Source organism: Leucoraja erinacea, chromosome 2 (assembly GCF_028641065.1).
Source record: "Leucoraja erinacea ecotype New England chromosome 2, Leri_hhj_1, whole genome shotgun sequence".
In the NCBI taxonomy this organism is placed as follows: domain Eukaryota; kingdom Metazoa; phylum Chordata; class Chondrichthyes; order Rajiformes; family Rajidae; genus Leucoraja; species Leucoraja erinaceus.
The window spans coordinates 90857057-90877944 of record NC_073378.1 but is presented as its reverse complement, the minus strand read 5'-3'; the positions used below and the strand labels follow the sequence as shown (position 1 = coordinate 90877944).

Here is a 20888-nt window from a genome sequence, read left to right as displayed (position 1 = left end):
CATAAAAGGAATACAGAAAGAATAATACTCTACAGTTAAGTGGTATGGTAAAGTTACTCTAAATATATTTAGATACCCCTGAATAATGTACATTCAAGGGAAACAACACTGTTTGACAAGCAGTAGCATGTTCAGTAACTTTCCAACAATCAGCACGGAGGTAAAATAAAATGAACATTACAATCCAGAAACAATAAGGCAATAATTGGATACCTGTGTTGTCTCTTTTTTACAGATTATCTAAATGATGTATTCAATTTTGCGCACATGACAAATTTGAGTCATAGCACTTGCATATAATATAAAGACACTCAAGTCGACTTTTTGATATAATTTTGTAAGATATGACATTGCTATTATTATCCAACATTAATTCCCTCTGAGAAGTCAGTAATGAGCTATCACCATCAGCTACTGCAGTCTTGGTGAAGATAATTCCATGCTGTGTAGGAAATTCTAGATTTTACATTCAGTGACACTGAAGGAATGGTGAAGTATTAACATTGTATTCATAGTTTCCATTGTCAAGGTGGTTCACTGCTTGGAGAGGAACTTGTAGGTGGTGGGATTCACATATCTCTCCTGCACTTAAGCTCCTCAATGGCAGATGTCATTGGTTTGTGACGTACTGCCGAAGTATGTAACTGGGATACAGTTTGCAAATGATGCAAGTTTCGGATATAGAGAGATATAGAACAATTGAATGAATGATATGCAAAATAAAAGTTCAAGGAAAGGTCGAGCCCACAATGATCCATTGTTGGCTGTGGGCTAGGTGATAACGAGTTATACAGACAATGAAACTCAACAGGACAACAGTGAAACTAGTACGACAACTAGTGGTGGGTTCTATATCTCTCTATATCACTGTTTATATCTCTCGTTCCCCTTTCCACTGACTCTCCGTCTAAAGAAAGGTCTCGGTTTAAGAGACATCACCTATCCCTTTTCTCCAGAGATGACCCGCTGAGTTACTTCAGCTTTTTGTGTCTATCTTCAGTTTAAAACAGCATCTGCAGTTCCTTCCTACACATTTTGATTGGATAGTAATTTGATTTGCTCAGATTTTTGTGAATAGGACATATACAGTATGGACGATTTCCCACATTGCCGGGCAGATGCCGATGTTCAAGTTCAAGTTCAAGTTACATTTATTGTCACTGCAACAATGGAACTTCAGGGTGAATGTAATTGTAACTGTTGCAACCTGTGTCATTGAGGATGAGGATGTTCTTGGAGCTACCTACTCCCCTTAGTGTTTCAATTGTTCACCATCATTCATGACTGGAGTTAGCAGGATGGCAGATTTCATGTGATCCATTGGTTGTGGGAATGCTTCCCCTTGTTGATTTTTTAATGGTGTTATTGCCCTGCATATCGGTAGTCCTGTATTAGAATTTCATCAGAATAGAGGCATGCGCTCTCCCCTTTGATTGGAACAGTGGGGTGAATATTGCCTCTTCAGTAGGTATTTTATTTACTCCAAGATCATCCAATTTGAGCAATGTCTATTATTTACACTGTAAGCTACAAATCTGAGCAAACAACACCAGAGCACAAGGTCTTTAAATATGGATAATGAAATAATGGGTAACTGCCATGGCAACATTTTGGAGAGAGGGATTGGAAATAAATGGTTTTGTGTTATTAACAAAGCACAGACTAGGCCTTTAGGCAACTGTATACAATGATTTTAGCTGGGGTTTCTCTGAAGCCTGAGTGAGTAAATGCACCAGGTGCTGTGACACGGTACCATAAAGGTCAGAAGATTCCTGATCAGATCAGCAATGACAGTGCACTCTATGCCAAGGGGGAGTAAACAACCTGCCCTCTGTGAAAGGGCCTCACATAGACCGCACATGGGTCAGACTGAATAGGCAGGCAGCTGGCTGCCACTCACCCTCTCTGCTGTGAAATGTGAATTAAAACTCCAAGAACCACATTACAGCTTGGAAAAGGGAAAATAAAAGCACCTCCACATTGCTCAATGGTTTTATGGCAGCTGAAGATCATTTCTTGCAATAGCAGGGTAATGGGTTGGCCACCTGTAATGTATCGTTGGAAATATCAACCTTGGAATCTCATGGACAGTCAATTCAGTAGCACTCATTTCTAGCTGTGCCACAAGTTCCAATCAGCCTGCTCATACCATCAGAATCTTATTTTGATCCTTGTGACAATAAAGCCATTGCTACTTGCTGTAATAACAACAAATTAAATTAATGATGGTACAGTGGTGCAGCTGGTAGAGCTGCAGTTTCACAGCACCGGAAACCAGGGTTCGGTCTTGTCCTCAGCTGCTGTCTGTGTAGAGTTTGCATGTTTTCACTGTGACCACGTGGGTTTCCTCTGGGTGCACTAGTATCCTCCCATATCCCAAAGTCATAAGTTCACAAGTTATTGTAGAATTAGACCATTTGGCCCATCGAGTCTACTCTGCCATTCAATCATGACTGATCTCTGCCTCCTAATCCCATTTTCCTGACTTCTCCCCATAACCCATGACACCTGTTCTAATCAAGAATGTGTCTATCTCTGCCTTAAATATATCCATTGACTTTGCATCCATAGCAGTCTGTGGCAATGAGTTCCACAGATTAACTACCCTCTGAAGAAATTCCTCCTCACCTCCTTTCTAAAGGAGCGCCCTTAAATTCTGAGGCTTAACCTCTGGTCCTAGACTCCCCACCAGTGGAAACATCCTTTCCACATCCACTCTATCTATGCCTTTCATTATTCTGTAAGTTTCAATGAGGTCCCCCCACAACCTTCTAAACTACAGCGAGTAGAGGCCCAGTGATGTCAAATGCTCATCATATGCTAACCCACTCATTCCTGGAATCATTCTTGTAAACCTCCTCTGGACCCTCTCCAGAACCAGACCATCCTACCTCAGATATGGTCCAAATTTGCTCAGAATTCCAGCACCTTATAGAGTTCAGCATTACATCTCTGTTTTTGTATTCCAGTTTTGAAATACTGTAAATGCTAGCATTGAATTAGCCTTCCTTACTACCAATTCGACTTACAAATTAACTTTTTGGGTCCTGCACCAGCAAAGTCCCCTTGCACCTCCTATTTCTGGATTCTCTCTCCATTGAGAAAATAATCTACACCTTTATTCTTATTACCAAAATGCATGTCTCCACGCTTTGCTATACTGAATTTCATCTGCCTCCTCTCTGACACTCTCCTAGCCTGTCTGTGTCTTTCTGCAAAGTCCTTGCTTCCCCTACACTGCCTGCCCCTCCACATATCTTAACATCATCTGCAAATTTAGCCACAAAGCCTTCAATTCACTTATCCAAATCATTGATATACAACGTGAAGAGAAGCGCCCCCAGCACCGACCCTTACGGAACTCCAATAGTCACTGGCAGCCAACCTGAAACAGCGCCTTTTATTGCAACTCTTTACCTTCTGCCATCCAGCCAACCCGATAGCCATGTTAGTATCTTCCCTTTAAGCCATGCGGGTTTTTAGATTAATTGTCCTCTGTAAACTGCCCTTAGTGTTCAGGGAGTGGATGTGAAAGTGAGTTAACATAGTAGTGGTGATAATGGGTGATTGGTGGTTGGCGTGGACTCGTTGGGCAGAAGGGCCTGTTTCCATGCTTTATCTTTCAATCAATCAAGTTTGATAAGATTTGTAAAGAATTTGGTTATTAGGCATAGGTATTCTATTTTGTGCTTGTACTGGTACACCATGGCCGACATATTGAATACATTGTACCACTCAGCAAGCATATGGCATGTAGTATGGATGAATAAACACACTGTGAACCACAAGTATGAGTCAGGAAATCTTATTAATAAACAATGCTGTAGCAATCAGGACGCATCATGTTCATTCTGAAGAAGGGCCTCGACCCGATGTAACCCATTCCTTCTATCCAGAGATGCTGCCTGCCCCGCTGAGTTACTCCAGCATTTTGCGTCCATCTTCGGTTTAAACCAGCATCTGCAGTTCCTTCCTACTACAACATGTCATGTTGGCAGTGGTTGAGTAAAAGAACAGTACAAATGCATTAAACCATGTGTTTTTAATTCCCTTCCACTAAATATTGCTATTATTGTTGAGGAGTCTGCTTCATGACCAATAACAACTGGTGCAACGCTGGAAATATCAAGATGCTTTCCCGTTCATGCTCACCGGACCTGGAGCACCTGACGATCTCGTGCCGCCCATTCTACCTTCCCTGGGAGTTCGGCTCAGTGATCGTCACAGCCGTCTACATTCCACCGCATGCGGACACCGACGTGGCACTATCGGCCCTACACGATGTGCTATGTCGACATCAAAACAAGTACCCGGATACGGCTATGGTGGTGGCTGGAGATTTTAATAAATCAAATCTCAAGAAGGTCATGCCGAACTTCTACCAACACATCACGTGTGCCACCAGGGGGGAAAGAACATTGGACCACTTCGATACGCCATTCCGGAAGGGCTACAAGGCCGTTTCACTTCCTCCTCTAGGGAAATCCGACCACACTGCCATTTTCCTGCTTCCAGAGTATAAACAGTGGATAGTTCAGGAAGCGGCGATGACGAGGGATGTAAAACGGTGGTCCGACCAGTCAGAGGCCATGCTGCAAGATGCACTGAGCGATGTCGACTGGAATATGTTCCAAGCAAGTTCCAGTGACATCAGTGAGTTCGCGGAAGCAGTCACGGACTTCATCGCAACAATAACCGACAACATCGTCCCCACGGTAAGGGTTAGCACCTTTCCGAATCAAAAACCCTGGGTGGACAGGTCAGTTTGTGTCGCCTTGAATGTTCGCACCGTTGCCTACAATTCTGGCCTGGCATCTGGATACATGGATGACTACAAGGTACACACCATTGAGGATAAATGGGGATACTGTGGATAGGGTGAGCTGTTTTAAATACCTGGAAGTCCACATCTCTGAGGATATGACATGGACATCACACGTTGCAGCACAGTGAGTAAGGCAAGGCAGTGCCTTTATCACCTCAGGCAATTGTGGAAATTCAGAGTGTCTCTGGGGATCCTCCAGTGCTTCTACTCAGCGGTTGTGGAAAGCATCTTGGCCGGAAATATCACGATTTGGTTTGGGAACTGCTCTGCCCAGGACAAGAAGGTTTTGCAGAGAGTAGTAGCCGAACACACTATGGGAATTTCACTCGCCCCCCTGCAGGAACTATACATCAGAAGGTGCAACTCCAGAGCCAATAAGATCATGGGAGACCCCTTCCACCCCTGCAACGGACTGTTCCAGCTGCTACGATCAGGCAAATGCCTCCGTTGCCATGCTGTGAGAACGGAGAGCTTGAGAAGGAGTTTCTTCCCAGAGGCCACTAGGACTGTAAACTCCTATCTCACCAGGGACTAACTTTACTGTATCACTCTACTGTTTTTTTAAATTGCTGTTTTTTTTTCTTTTTTTCTTCCTCCCACAATATGTAATATGTAAAAGAATATGTGATTGGGGTTGGACAGGGTAGATGCAGGAAGATTGTTCCCGATGTAGGGGAAGTCCAGAACAAGGGGTCACAGTTTAAGGATAAGGGGGAAGTCTTTTAGGACCGATATGAGAAAAACATTTTTCACACAGACTGTGGTGAAGCTCTGGAAATCTCTGCCACAGAAGGTAGTTGAGGCCAGTTCATTGGCTATATTTAAGAGGGAGTTAGATGTGGCCCTTGTGGCTAAAGGGATCAGGGGGTATGGAGAGAAGGCAGGTGCAGGATGCTGAGTTGGATGATCAGCCATGATCATATTGAATGGCTATGCAGGCTCGAAGGGCCGAATGGCCTACTCCTGCACCTATTTTCTATGTTTCTATGTTTCTATGATTCTGTTGCATTCTGTTTGTACTTTGTTTGTTTGTTTGTTTCTTGCATAAAGTCCAAGAGCATTGCCACTTTTCATTTCACTGCACATCTCGTATGTGTATGTGACAAAAAATTGACTTCACTTGACGTGACTTGAGGCTTAAAAAGGTGTTGTTAAGACCGCATTTGGAATATTGTGAGCAATTTTGGGCACCATATCTTACGAAGGATGTGCTGGCTCTGGAGAGATTCCAGAGGTTTACGAGAATGATTCCAGGAATTAGGTTAACCCTAAGATGGGCATTTGTCGGCACTGGGCCTGTACTCATTGAAACATACAGAATAGTGAAAGGCTTGGATAGAGTGGATGTGGAGAGGGTGTTTCCATTAATGGGAGCATCTAGAACTAGAGGTCATAACCTCAGAATTAAAGGACGTTCTTTTAGGAAGGAGATGAGGTGACATTTCTTTAGTCAGAAAGTGGAGAATCTGTGGAATTGTTTGCCACAGATGGTTGTGGAGGCAAAGTCAGTGGATATTTTTAAGAGTTAGATAGATTCTTGATAACTACAGGTGTCAGACGGAGAGATAGATCAGACATGATTAAATGGCAGGGTAGACTTGATGGGCTGAATGGTGTCATTCTACTCCTATTCCTTATGACAAAACCAAGAGACAATAGAAAAACTAGAAATGCCAGGCTCAGGCTGAATGTGCACAAAAACATCTTAAAATGTCAGTTGATGAGAAAAGCCAAGTGCAGAAACATTTATTACTCTCACTGAGACTAAAGCACCAAGGAAAATAAATAATTGGTGTTTTCTGGGGCTAATCCAATATATGAATTATATCATTCCTAGCAAGGCAGAACATACTGAAAACTTGAGAGATTTACTGGAAGAGAGTGATGAATGCCAGTACTCACAGTTCCATGCAGTTCCATGAATTTGCACCAAACTCAATAAATGGTTTGAATAAACAACCCTGACATTATAAGTCAGAGGCAAAGAAAAAGCTCACTTTGCTGATAGATGCTTCTATGAAAAGTCTGGAACCAGCTTTGCTACAAGATGGCACACCAATTAGCATTTGCATCAAAAGCACTAGCACAGACAGAAACAAAAGCCACCAATGCTGAAGGAGAGACGATTTGCAACTGTATAAACATTTAAGAAATTCCACTCCTACCTCTAGAATACAGGAGAAACCACGGAGGGGGAAAGTTCATAAAACTGATCACCAATTCCTGAAGTAAATCTACATGAAAAAAGACCATGATGAGTCTGAGAAAGACTGCACAGTTTACTCTTGAGACTTCGGGGTTCTGACTTAATGTTGAAATACAAGCCAGGAAAACAAATTGTACTGGCAGATGTTGTACTCGATTGTCAACACAGGAAGCACTAGATGAGAGAAAAGGTGTAAAAATCCGCTATCTGGTAAATGTGACCATCAAAACTAAGTAACATCAGAGAGGCGACCGACACCACAAAAACATTGTACATTATTAGCAGTGTTCTAGAAATAGTGCAGAGATCCAATTGTGAAAATGTGGAACCAACATAAGCCTAGATTTACCCAATATCCCCAAATTATACATTTTCAATCGGAGAAACTTGAAAACACGTGGGATGGGGCTAAATCTCTTTCTGACCACTCCAGAGCTGATGGAATCAGAAACGCCAACTGCAACAACAGCAACAGCTACTGTGAAAACTAATACAATACTGCATCAGCATAACTTTGTGCCAATTAGTCACAGAATTAACTGACTTCTAAACAAGCAGCAAGATGGAACTAGAATTGTGGTGCCTAAGCAATATTGAGAAAGAAAGTGTCATCCAAGTAAAATAAAAAGAATAAAAAGAGAGGGGGTTGTTATTATTGTAAATGTTAGATTATTGTAAGATTGAGTCAAGAATTGTATTTTCAGGCACAAGGTGTACTCCTTTGTGCTTGTGCCACATCATTCGTACCCCCTCCCCGGGCACTTTCCGTTGCAACCGCAAGAAATGCAACACCTGTCCCTTCACCTCCCCCCTCGACTCCATTCAAGGTCCCAAGCAGTCGTTCCAGGTGCGACAAAGGTTCACCTGTATCTCCTCCAACCTCATCTACTGCATCCGCTGCTCTAGATGTCAGCTGATTTACATCGGGGAGACTAAGTGGCGGTTGGGCGATCGTTTCGCCGAACACCTCCGCTCAGTCCGCAAGAACCTACCTGAACTCCCGGTGGCTCAGCACTTCAACTCCCCCTCCCATTCCCCATCCGACCTCTCTGTCCTGGGTCTCCTCCATTGCCTGAGTGAGCAACACCGGAAATTGGAGGAACAGCACCTCATATTCCGCCTGGGCAGCTTGCGTCCTGATGGCATGAACGTTGAATTCTCCCAATTTTTCTAGCCCTTGCTGTCTCCTCCCCTTCCTTAACCCTCAAGCTGTCTCCTCCCATCCCCCCGCCCTCGGGCTCCTCCTCCTACCTTTTTCCTTCCTTCTCCCCTCCCCTTCCCCCCCATCAATCTGAAGAAGGGTTTTGGCCCGAAACGTCGCCTATTTTCTTCGCTCCATAGATGCTGCTGCACCCGCTGAGTTTCTCCAGCATTTTTGTGTACCCACATCATTCATTGTTGTGTCCATTATTCCATGTATTCATTATTCCATGTATTCAATCCGTGTACTCATTATACATATGGCAAGGAAAACAATAGCACACATGTATCATGAGCCTCAGATCTGAGTCTGGAAATCAAATTATCACTGCTCTGGAAAATAGCAACACATAATACACACATATTCAAACCAAGCGACTTTGCTGTGCAAATGCTCTCCACCGTGTGTTACAATGTCAAAAAACGATGGTTCATTCCTTGCAGCTGTAACTCAGTCAGCATATTTTTACTCTGAGATGATTAACTATAAGATTGGACCTAAGAAACCTGATCTCCACATCTCACCACTATTGTGTGCTTCCAGTTGTGAGGCAGAGTTGACAGCCACTTTGCAGAGAGAACAGTAGAGGAGCCGCTTCGCTTTTTCTTCTTCGGTCTCCTTGGGAAGAGTTGTGCTGCAGCTACTGGATGTAAAGGATTTCTCTGTCCCGGAAATGGATTCTGTTGATACGCTATCACTTGCTGCTGCCAGTGTTGTCACTTTTGATATTGTAGCTGTCTCTTGACTGCTGTCTAGAATAAAAGAAAAGGAGTCATGATAGGAAAGCCAAGTACAAGCCAGATCTGTCACATTTGGTTTTGAACCAATAGAGCAAGAAATCACAATTCAAATGCATTCTGCGATCTAGCATGTGCTCAACTATATCTACTTTCCTGTTTTTCAATAGCAGCTTACATTATGGGATCTGCAGATAAGGTTTCTTAAAAGGAAAGATTATTAGCCCCTGGAATCAAATTATTAGGCCTGCAACAATTGTTATTGAAAATCACCCAAGATTTGTAAACAAAGTTTTTCTATTCCACTGGCAAGCGTACCGTCAGAAATGTGATCATGAAAAAATCACTGTGAAAGCAAATCATAATCACGAGGAGTATCGTGGTAACTTGAGACCTGTTAGGCAATAGAAAACCAAATGGAATGAGGATTCATTCTCCAGCTCAGCCTGTGAATAACAAACAGCTATATTTGAGGGGAATTAAAATCATTGTATGTGTTATCATGTCAAATCTCTACTTTTACTACAGTAAATAGTACATATCATTGGTGAATATTATGCATTATGGTTAACAAGCCATCTAGTAGTGATGAAAAGGACATCTACTACTCGCACCGAATGAGGCTATTGTAATGTCACTTGCATTCTTGTGATTGAACTTCACTTTATTAATCAGTATTGGTTGATGCTAATTAAACTCCCCAAAGGCAGCACACCCACTAAGTTTGTAGAAATGTGATGTAGCTCACCTAACGTGTGTGTGGTACATAGTGTATGACTATTCAAAAGCAGCTTGCACCATTTGGGGAGAGGTCTACTTTCTATATGATGGATGCCATAAATTACTTTTCCTCAGCTGCTGAGATAGAAAAAAATGACTTGGCATTTTTCATGATTCCAATATCTGCTAGTTATTGAACTACCATGTAATCATCATCACTATTGTAATGTTGATAAAGCATGACCCCGTAAATAGTAATGACATTATGTCCAAATAATTTGTCGTAAGTGCTGGGTAACTATGAACAATACAATTGCGGTGAAGTGTGTTAAATTCACATTTGGGAATTGCATTGCAAATCAAAAGTTGGAATTGTCCATAAAGTTTACATAATCGATACATCATGTGAATCTGTGCTCTCATTCCAACACTGGTATTGTAATATTTATAATGTTGGCACTGTCCCATTTGTCTTTTGTAATAAAGATGAGCAGATTCCAGTAGATTTCTTGGCATCTCATGTTTAACTTGCCTTTGGTCCTTCAATATATGGTTAATTGGAGAAAAACTGTGGAAAATGTGAATGCAGCAGGAACCTAGATTTGTTCATTGTGTCTCATGAAAGAAAATCAGCCACAGTAAATCACCAGCCAGATAAATAGCATAGCACCAGTGCATAGAGGTAAATAACTATATTAATGCCCATAAATATTACTCCAGTAATACTCGTAAAGCAGGGAAATGTTTAATACTTTCAGTAGAGTTGCCAAGGCAAGACAACTGTTTCACATCTCTTTCACTCTGAACATCCAAATGTTATGTCAGCTCTATCAATCTTTTCATTCTCTGTTCAACAAATCTCTTCTGCAACCTGAAATGATCGTCACCGCATCTTCTTACCCACACCCAGCCTACTTCAGACTTGCCAATATCTTACAACTGGTTCTCAACTTTCTACATGAAAGTCATTCTGCATGTACAATTTGCAAGCAGACAATGAGGATTTTCAAGAATGAAGCAGGATTATGTACAGGATGATTATTTGGAAACTTTGCAGTCAAGTACTCTTTTACAAATTTTATTTTAAAGAATATTTTCTGAAGTAGTTTCAAAATAGAACTGAAAAATCTTTTTTATGACATCCAATCCATTCCATGACCTCAAAACAACCATACAGGAAATAACAAAAAATTACAACAATTGCTTCATTTGACATTTTTAAATCAACTGTTCTCAGATGAAAACCACTGTACCTATTATTGTGTTGTAATCTTCATTACTCAAAGTCTTTGTGGTATAAAATATATACAAATCTTAATGCCATTAGATACATGTTTAGAAATGGTTTGGAAAGTAGAACATGTTCCACGGTAAGAAATTTAAACTGCTGTAGCTCATTTTGTTTGGCAACTTGATGAATTGTTCTGATCTCCACAATGCTTGAAGGAAATGCACTCTGAGACCACACCACACATAACGAGCAGAAGGTGCTCATATCAGAATAATTTAATTGGGAGTTAAAGAAATATTACTTTTTAAATATTACTGGGTTGTTGGGCTGTTAAGAAAAAAACTGTCAACATCCTCTTTCCCGATGTCAGCAAGATGAAGGAATTTGTTTATGAGTTCAAGAAGTGAGATGATGTGCATGCTCTAGTCAGATGCCTGGGGAGATGGTCAAGAGCATCAAGTTCCAAGATGTAAATATCAACAACAATTTGTCCTGAATGAACCACATTGAACTATTGCCAAGAAAGCACACCAACCCCTCTACTTCCTCAGAAGCCAAAGGAAATTTGGTATATTTCCAATGACTTACCAACTTCTACAGTTGTACCGGAGAAAGCATCCTATCAGGATGCATCACAACTTAGTTTGGCAACAGCTCAGCCCTAGACTGATAAAGAAATTGATAGTTTGTGCCCAGCCCATTAAACCTCGCCCACCACCCTCCCCTCTCCACGGCTCCATCTACACTTCACGCTGCCTCAGAAAAGCAGCCAACATAATCAAAGATTATTTTCACCCTGCTCAATCCCTCAAAGGGCCAAATCTCCTACTCCTGCATCTATTGTCTATTGTCTTCTCCCCTCCACTGGAAGGCAGAAGATACTAAAGCTTAAAAGCACATTCTACCAGATTCAGGAACAGCTTCTTCCCCACTGTTATGAGACTACTGAATGATCCTCTCATATGCTAGAATGTAATCTCAATCTCCCTCACTCCTGAAGTGTAGGAGTCTGACGAAAGCTCCCAATCTGTAATTTCACCTATCCATATTCTCCAATGATGCTGCCTGACCCACAGAGTTACTCCATCACTCTGTTCTTTTTTCTCTCATCATAACTCATTGTGGAACCTGCATTATTTTTAACTGCACTCTCTCTGTAACTGTGATGCTATAATACTGCAATGCCATATCGTGCACTCTGATATTTTTCTCTTTGCACTTTTTATGTTTGTCTATGTGTTAATTATACGTGTGTATAGTATGATTTGACAAGATAGCACACAAACAAAGCTTTTCATTGTTTCTTGGCATACATTACAATGACAAAACAACACCAATACCTTAGTTTTTTTGGAGATACAGCATGGAAACTGGCCCTTTGGCCCAACGACACCACGACGTCAAGCGATCTCCGCACACTAACGCTACCTTCACATACTAAGGAGAATTTATAATTGTACCAAAACCAATAAACCTGTACGTCTTTGGATTGTGGGAAGAATCCGAAGATCCCGGAGAAAACCCACGGGGAGAAGGTACAAACTCCGTACGCACAAGCACCGTAGTCAGGATCGAACCCAGGTCTCTGGCGCTGTAAAGCAGCAACTCTACTGCTACCTATACCAATATTTTTTCACTGAACGAATGCTATAATAACCATTCTGGATTGTTTCTTGCCACTGGAGAAATTAAACAATGTATCCGCTGCCTGAGCTGTGCTTGCGCTGCTGATGTTATTTGTGTGTCAAATACGCATCAAATCGTATTCTGCATTTGGAAGACCAGTTATTGCAAAGTAGACCAACAACTGCACAATGTGCCTGTAAGGGTGCACTAGAATTTCTAGAAACTACCTTTCAATTGGACTTCAATGTTCTTCAACAAAATGTGCGTTTCCAAAATAAATCTGTTTAATTTGCACTTGGTTACAACTTGAATACTGCAGTGGTGAAGTGATTAAATCATTGGTCCAGTAATACAGAGGCTTAGGTAAACAATCGAGCAATATGAGTTCTAATTCCACTCATTGAATCTGTAGAATTTAATTTGTCTAGTAATTCAAAACTTACAACATAAATAACAAGTCTCAGTAAAGATGGCAAAGATTGTTGAAAAAATCACATCTCATTTTTTAGTTTCCTTCTGGTGGAAATAACTTAAATGTTCCCAGTGTGCTGGCCCACAGTAACATGTGTGACTCGTCACCAGCTATCTATATTTTGAGGAACATCCCATTAAGTGCCATTGTGCTATCTATTGTAACGTGATGGCTTTGTGGACATGGTCAATGGGAAGGTGGAATATTACCTCAAGTTCTCTCCAATAATCGGTCCTATTAAGGCTATCATGAATAAATGCATCTGCAACAAGTAAGTGGATGAGGACAAGGTCAAGTAGGATTGCTCACCATCATCAGAGGGGTCTCAGTGAGTAAATGCCATGCATTTTGTAGAAGACACCATGGCAACAGTTGACCAAGACCAAGAAGAAGTGAAATAGGTATCTCAGGGTTGGAGTCATACACTGCAAAGGAAGATAGTTTGTAAATTATCCCAACCCTGTGACATTGCTGCATTAATTCACCAGTGTAGTGTACTGAGCCCAAACCATCATCAATTACTTAAACAATGACCTTCCTTCCATCAGAAGGTCAGAAAAGAAGATGTTTGATAATGATTCAAGTCATAGAATTTGCTTTGCCACTTTGAGAATGAAAAATATTGTAGATGCAGACTGGAAACCTGAAATAACAACAAATCTATGGAGGAACCTGAAACGCTAACTAGATTTCTCTATCCACAGATGCTACCTGACCTATTGAGTGTTTATAGCATACTCTGTTTTCTTTAGTTATTATTAAGCAAACTAGCACTTTTATGGAGGTAAGCCAGGAGAATTCTGGAATTATCCAATCTAGAGGTTATCGAATCATGGCTGAGGGTTACAAGCTCATTGAACAGCGACAGTTTAGTAGTTGCAATATCCTTTCTGTCCTGTGGTGGCCAAAACTATATACTGTCAGCAATTTATAAGTTCCTCACTATTTCAATTCAATCTAGAATTTTCTATATAATGATTTCTGATTGGGAGACACAGGAGATTGCAAAATACAAACTCAGCAGGTCAAGTCGCCACTGGGAGAAGGGATGCTCTATGTAGCAATGTTACAAAATTTTGAGATTTAAAAAATCAAGTCTGCAATTTATTTCATCAAATAAAGCATAAAAATAAGATTAATTTGACACCTAATTCACTTTCATATCTCAAGTAATAAAAAAGTTATGGCCATTTTCATACTCGGAAATTAGCATCTTGTTCCCTGTTGATTTTCTATGGACATAACAAAAAAGCTGTGATCATGGACAGTCAAAAGCCCATAACCTTCTTACAAATTAAGAGAACTGAATGAAATTTTCAGTTATCATAGATTGAACCATTCTGAAACAAATATAAAATAATCTTACTTGGATGACCTGAAATTAAAGCATATAATTAGTTAGTTACCCAATTGTAGCTAATTTCAAACTTCAATTACTAGATCTAAACATCTATCCATTTCTTAATAAATGATTAACATTTTTAAATAGCCTAAGTGTCCAAATAATATTCACAAATAATTTACAATAAAACATGATTTTTAAACCTCATTTACATCAATTTATAGGCCAAATGGAAGGAATTTAGTGTTCAATTGCTGTAAATTAAAGTCCATTTAAATCGGCTTTCTAGTGGGATCCTGTGAACGCGCTGGTTTAGAACGTTCACATTGAGCTGGATTTGTGCCCTCAAATGCCCAGAAAAATACTGCGGGATATAAAGAGCCCAAAATGAACTACTCGCTATAGTAAACTTTATATACAGGGTTCTTAGGAAGCCCCTTTTAATGTAAAAATAAGGTACATACCTTTTATTGTCTGCTTTATAAAACCCTGGGGCTGCGAGAGGTCGCGGGTTGAGAGAGTGATTTTAAAACTATTATAACTTTTATTCGAGGCCTATAAAACTAATAATACCTTTTGCGACGGGTCTTTCAGCGATTTTTCATTAATGATTTACTAGGCTGAACATCTTCGATTGGAACAGCCTAGTAAAAATCACGTTTTAAACCCGCCCCCTCCAAAGCGCCCAAAATCGCTGACACGGCCTGGGGCAGATTCCCAATGACGATTCAGGTAGGTTTTGTAACATACCTACTCTATGCAGTCCTGATGCAGAGTCTTGGCGCGTAGTGTCAACACTATCTCTTTTCCCATCCCCTCTCTGCTCCCCGGTATCCCCCAGTACCCCACTCCACCTCGTCTCTAAGATGCTGCCTGACCTACTGAATTCCTCCAAAGGTTTGTTTTTCCTAATTTGATTTTTTTCATTGAGACTGAGCAGTACTGGAATAGTTTCAGTTCACTGTTGATCGGGCCCTCAGTACATCTCTTATTTTCCATTCATGTTATGTTCTTTCCACACAGTAACAGCAAAGTCGTTTTCATTTTATGAAGACATACTTTTATCAGCCAACCAACTGCCCAATTGTCAGGTATTTTTCAAATCCTTCTTATCGACATTTATATTTTCTTTCTTTAAAGCCACTGTCTAGGTTGTATCGAGGGTTAGGTGGAGTTCAAGGGAATTAGATTAATCCCTGAAATAACAGGGACATGGCTCATTAGGGTCTGGAAAAGAATAAGGGACACACGTCCAAGGCTGTAATGGTTACCTGACACAGTGACACTTTAGTGTAGTGGCAGATCCCTGGATGCAGACAAGTTACTGGTAGCCATGGTGATTGTGCTACGAGGCTTGAGTGAATCATGACTGTCAGTGTCTTTGCTTGGCAAGAGTATTGAATCTTGGATGTTGTGGCCTTGGATTGAGATGAAGTGTCCATCAATGGTAGTATCCTGTCTTACATATGCATATAACGATGGTGACTCTATTGAAGTGAAGAACTGTGGTGTGCATGTGGTTGAGATGGTAGTTGCATCTGGATGATGTGCTCAAGGGTATCTATAAGGAACTCCAGGCATGCTACAGTTTCTGTCTCCATAGTTGTGAAGATACCATGCTTGGGTGAGTAAGGCACAGCAGACAAGATAGAATAATGGGGTTCTTGCCAACTGGAAGTAAGCCTGATAGGTCTAATTCCATTTAGGACCCTAGTCCCCTAGATTCTATTCCTAATGTCGAGCACTTTAAAGGGCCTGTCCCACTAACGTGACTTTTCAGTAACTGTCTACGACCTTCAAGTTCGAGGGCACTCGCCTGAAAAACCTCGAGCTGCATCAACCATCAGCGATGAAACCACGAGCTGGATCGACCGTCAGCACATACACACACATCGCAAAGGAGGGGGCCAGGGAAGGCGTGGAAGCGCGGTCTGAAATTCACACCCGCGATGAACAGGAAGGTAAAAGACGGCTGGCACAGTGTATAGTAAGACCTTTAAAGAACGTTGCTGGGGGGATGGAGAGAAGGGGAGAGAAGGGGGGGAGAAGAAGTGGAGACTTTAAGAAGCCAGACAACTTTTAATAAAGGTTTGCGGGCATTTGATATTACCGGTCGGTTTTCCTTGGTTCTGAAAACTCCAATGAGCCAATTAAAATGCCTGGTCAGCAAAGGAGATTGCCTATGGCTACCTCGACTGCCTTTAACTACATGGCGACCCCACTACCATTGCACTACGAGTTCAAAAGAACCATGCCGACCAATTTTTACTTGCGGAAAATTTTTCAGCTTGCTGAAACATTTTCCTTGACCAAACTGAGGCCGCGAGTATGCGGGAACTTCTCTCAAACATGAAGGAGAGTTCCAGTGACCTCCTAGGACCACATGTCGATCATGCTGCAAGTTTGTGGCGAGCGCAAACTCTTCTAAACTTGCAAATTAGGTCGCCATTGTGGGACAGGCCCTTAAGACTGTAGTTAGCTGCAGGACATTCGATCCTTGTAGATGAGTCAGGTTAGCATTGAAAACAGATACTCATCCAAAGAGTTAACTCCCACAAGTGTACAAAAATAACTAACCATTGGATACTGCAAGTACATGAGCCTAACGGCAGCTGGGCAAACATGGCATGCATATCTCTGCTGGCTTGGTAAACTCAGCACCTCCACCCTAACCTCACAAACATGAAAAATACTGCAGAAACTGGAAATTAGGGGAGGAAAAACATAAGTTGCTGGCAAATCTTTGGCTTAGGCAGCACCTTTTCACTTGGGACATGAACCATAGATATTTAGGGCCTGCTTGATTTCCTTTTGTCTATTATATTTGAAGTTGAAGATGTTTTATTATGAAACTGTTTCATCATTGTACAATGAACAGCTTGTTCGACACAGGACACTCCTTCCCTCTCGTGCGTACGTTTTGTTATTGTGAGCTCATCAGAAATGCTTGTCTAAAGTTTTTGTATCAGGGGCATTTGAACCAATATTCTGAAGATCTGAAAGAACCCAGTCAAGCTCCAGTTCTTCTTAGATTATAATGGTTACATCCCACTTACAAATCATCAGTTATTAGTCGAGTTTAGTTCAGAGATACACCACGGCAACAGGCCTTTCGGCCCACAGAGTACGCGCCAACCAGCTAATCCTGCACATTAACACTGCCCTACACACACGAGGGACAATCTTACATTGTATAGTAAGCCAATTAACCTACAAACCTGTACATCTTTGGGGTATGGGAGGAAACCGAAGATCTCGGAGAAAACCCACACAGGTCACGGGGAGATCGTACAAACTCCGTACAGACTTAGTCAGGATCGAACCCGGGTCTATGGCGCTGTAAGGCTAAACTATTATCTCTAGGCAGAAAATCTTTTGCCCTGTTATCCTCGAGGTATAGGGATCTGTTTATTATTAATGGTCGGTGGATAATCATCCAAATATGTCCCCAGTAAGCACTATGCTACCAGTAATGTAGCTGGATGCTCTACGAAGACACTTGTTCTTTTACCTGAAAGACCCTTGGTCTTTCCTAGGCCCTATATTAGGTTTTCAAAAGCTTCCTTTCTTTTGGATTCTAACCAAGTCCCAAACGTGGCCCCATTTCTTAGATACAGCACACCAATCCATCTGTTTTCCCTCAGTCTTTCTGCTCAGGCCTGGAATGTAGAAACTCCCTGCCTGGGAGCACCTTCCCGTTGATGTCCCTAAGAAATACTAAGCTGCCCGTCTCAAATCCCGTGTCAAAGACTGGTGAAATTTCCCATGGAAAGCTGAGATCCAGGCATGGAGTTTCCTGCTCATTTTCCTGTATTTTTTTAAACAGGTGTCAAGCACAACATAGCAATCTGGAAAATTTAAAACAAGCTGTGACAGTGTTGCAATGTTCCTCAAACACAGTGAAAATCTATTTGACCTTTCTTACAGACAGGTTACATGTCATATTACATGTCATTGTCGGGTGTTATACCGTGATGCTATTGTGTCACACCATGCTTTGATACAATAGGGATGATATATCAGAACTTAGTGTAAAATGCTTTGGTGCATCCAGAGGATGTGAAAATTAGTGCACCTCACATTAATGCAGTCATAGAGCACTGGCAAAGAAAGTCACACCCCGTCTCGACAGAACTGTTCAGAAACCGTGCATTACAGCCACCCGATCACATTCCTTTCTGATGACATAGAAAATAGAAAATAGGTGCAGGAGTAGGCCATTCAGACCTTCGAGCCAGCACCGCCATTCAATATGATCATGGCTAATCATCCAAAATCAGTACCCTGTTCCTGCTTTTTCCACATATCCCTTGATTCCTTTAGCCCTAAGAGCTAAATCTAACTCTCTCTTGAAAACATCCAGTGAGTTGGCCTCCAATGCCTTCTGTGGTAGAGAATTCCACAGATTCACAACTCTCTGTGTAAAAATGATTTTCCTCATCTCAGTCCCAAATGGCCTACCCTTATACTTCAACTGTGAACCCCTGGTTCTGGACTCTCCCAACATCAGGAACATTTTTCCTGCATCTAGCCTGTCCAATCCTTTAAGAATGTTATATTTTCTTTAACATACCCTCTCATCTTTTTTAAATTCCAGTGAATACAAGCCCAGTCGATCCATCACGGATTCAAGGTAGGTGCAACAGAGGGCTAGTGGTCAATCAATCAGATTGTGCCATGGTTAGCAAAGTGGAGGATATGCATTAGAGTTTGGCATTTTGCTTTTGGGATGCATTGGGTGCGCAGGATGTTAAGGATGGTCTGATGGAAGAAGGTATGAAGGTGCATAATGGGATGAGCGGGTGAAATCAGCATTGTAACAATGCAGAGGAACCCAAGTTTGGACCTGGCACTTATGACGGTGTGTTGAAGCAGGGGCGGCTGGAATCACTTTCAAAGGTGGTTGGTCTTGGGATACTGTCCAGGACCAGCAGATCAGTGGTTGTGGTCTGAAGAAAAAGAAGCGCTGGTGAACTGTTTTGCAGCATATATTAACCTGAAACTCTTGGTAATGTGAAGGTGTTGGGTTTTGTAGTTGGCTCAATGCTGAGACCGAGAATTAAGGTAAGTTATTTGCTTATCTGGCAGGTGTCCTGATTCAACATTGCACAGGGCCAACTACATTGTCCCTGAGTATCCACCATTAGGCACTCCCTGCATCACATGTTTTAATCATCTAAGAAAATCTAATTATGGCTACTTTGGGATCGGTGTCAGTTGTAGATACGGTGCCAGGCAGTTATTCTGTTGGTATTTAAGTACGGAATATTAGAAGGTCTCAGAGGAGTCTGGGGATATCATTAAGAGCATGAACCAAGGAGAAACATCATCTTGTGTGTCCTTGAATTAGAAATTGCATTGAGATATGCAAGGATGGCCCCTGACCCAAAACTTCCAGTCAAATTTCTGGAAAGATTTAAAATGACATAAAGGTTGTCATTATCCTGTTTCACTGTAGTGGGTAGGGAAACAATTCTCAATGGCATATCAATGGAGGAAAACAAGGCACTGTATACTTTTATTTGTAGGTTTGAATATTAAAGACTTTTCCTCCCTTCTCATTACTTTGATTATGCTTTTGCAAGCTATTCCACAACCATCTAAGTGTGTTAGATTGCACTGTACAAGTGCAGGCTGCCCATTCGGATTGTGATATTGACCCCAGTTCTGTGATTTGGGACAATTTGTTCTGATGCCACCGATGGACAATATTATGCTCGGCTGCACTTGAATGGTGGTATAGGCTCTTGGAATTTCAGATCAAGTGGGTAATGGATGTCCATATTCTCTCAGGTACACTTGATTGTTAAACTGCTGTAAATGAGCGAGAAGGAAGAAGTTGCTGTTACCAGCAGAAACCTACAAACTATTTTATGGCCAGAGCAACATCATTGTTAACGTTCAGTACTCCATACTTACATACTAACAGATTCACTGCCCGGTATTATATTCACAGCTGACAGAGATCCCAAGATAACCATTAATGGCTTTCCTACATGATTTAACTAGATTTCCAACCACATTCCATCTGGATCCAATTCTGTCTTTGCGCTCTTCCAGCCCCCCACCACACCTGGCAGTTTACCTTGTAAGGTACTCAAATCCATACCAGCTGCTGCACATTGTGTTGCCACTGGAGTCTTTTTTCATTCTGCACATTAGGCTTTATGGCTGCTTTTTAAGCATATGTGGCACTTTACATGCTTTCAATTAGGTAAGTGTTTTCTCCACCATCCTTATTCTATTTGTTTCATGTGTGCTTTCTCTTCCCACACCTTCATAAATTCAACATGACCTATTTCCTTCCGGGAACTCCTAATTCATTCTAATGAGCTGTGAACCTTTCTTGCTCATAATTAGTTGCCCTTTGCCTTCTGCTGCAGCTTTAACAACTTCTGAAAAAGACTTCAAAGTCAAACCTTTCTCCGGCCTAACCTGTATTGATGGAAGCTCATAAGTAAAATCATTTTGTCCTCAAAATGAATTAAATATCCAATGAGTACATAATTATTTCAAAACAAAATAAGT

The 20888-nt window shown here is 41.4% G+C and overlaps 1 protein-coding gene across 4 annotated transcripts in view; it reads right to left on the bottom strand.

The window, feature by feature from the left end:
* The window catches only part of LOC129712397 (zinc finger protein 385D-like), a 288509-nt gene that overhangs the window by 13960 nt on the left and 253661 nt on the right, over positions 1-20888 (bottom strand). For all 4 annotated transcript variants that reach the window (XM_055660805.1, XM_055660818.1, XM_055660809.1 and 1 more), the window contains one exon: positions 8757-8984. In XM_055660805.1, the coding sequence (XP_055516780.1) occupies positions 8757-8984 (228 nt within the window). The remainder of the gene's footprint in view (positions 1-8756; positions 8985-20888) is intronic.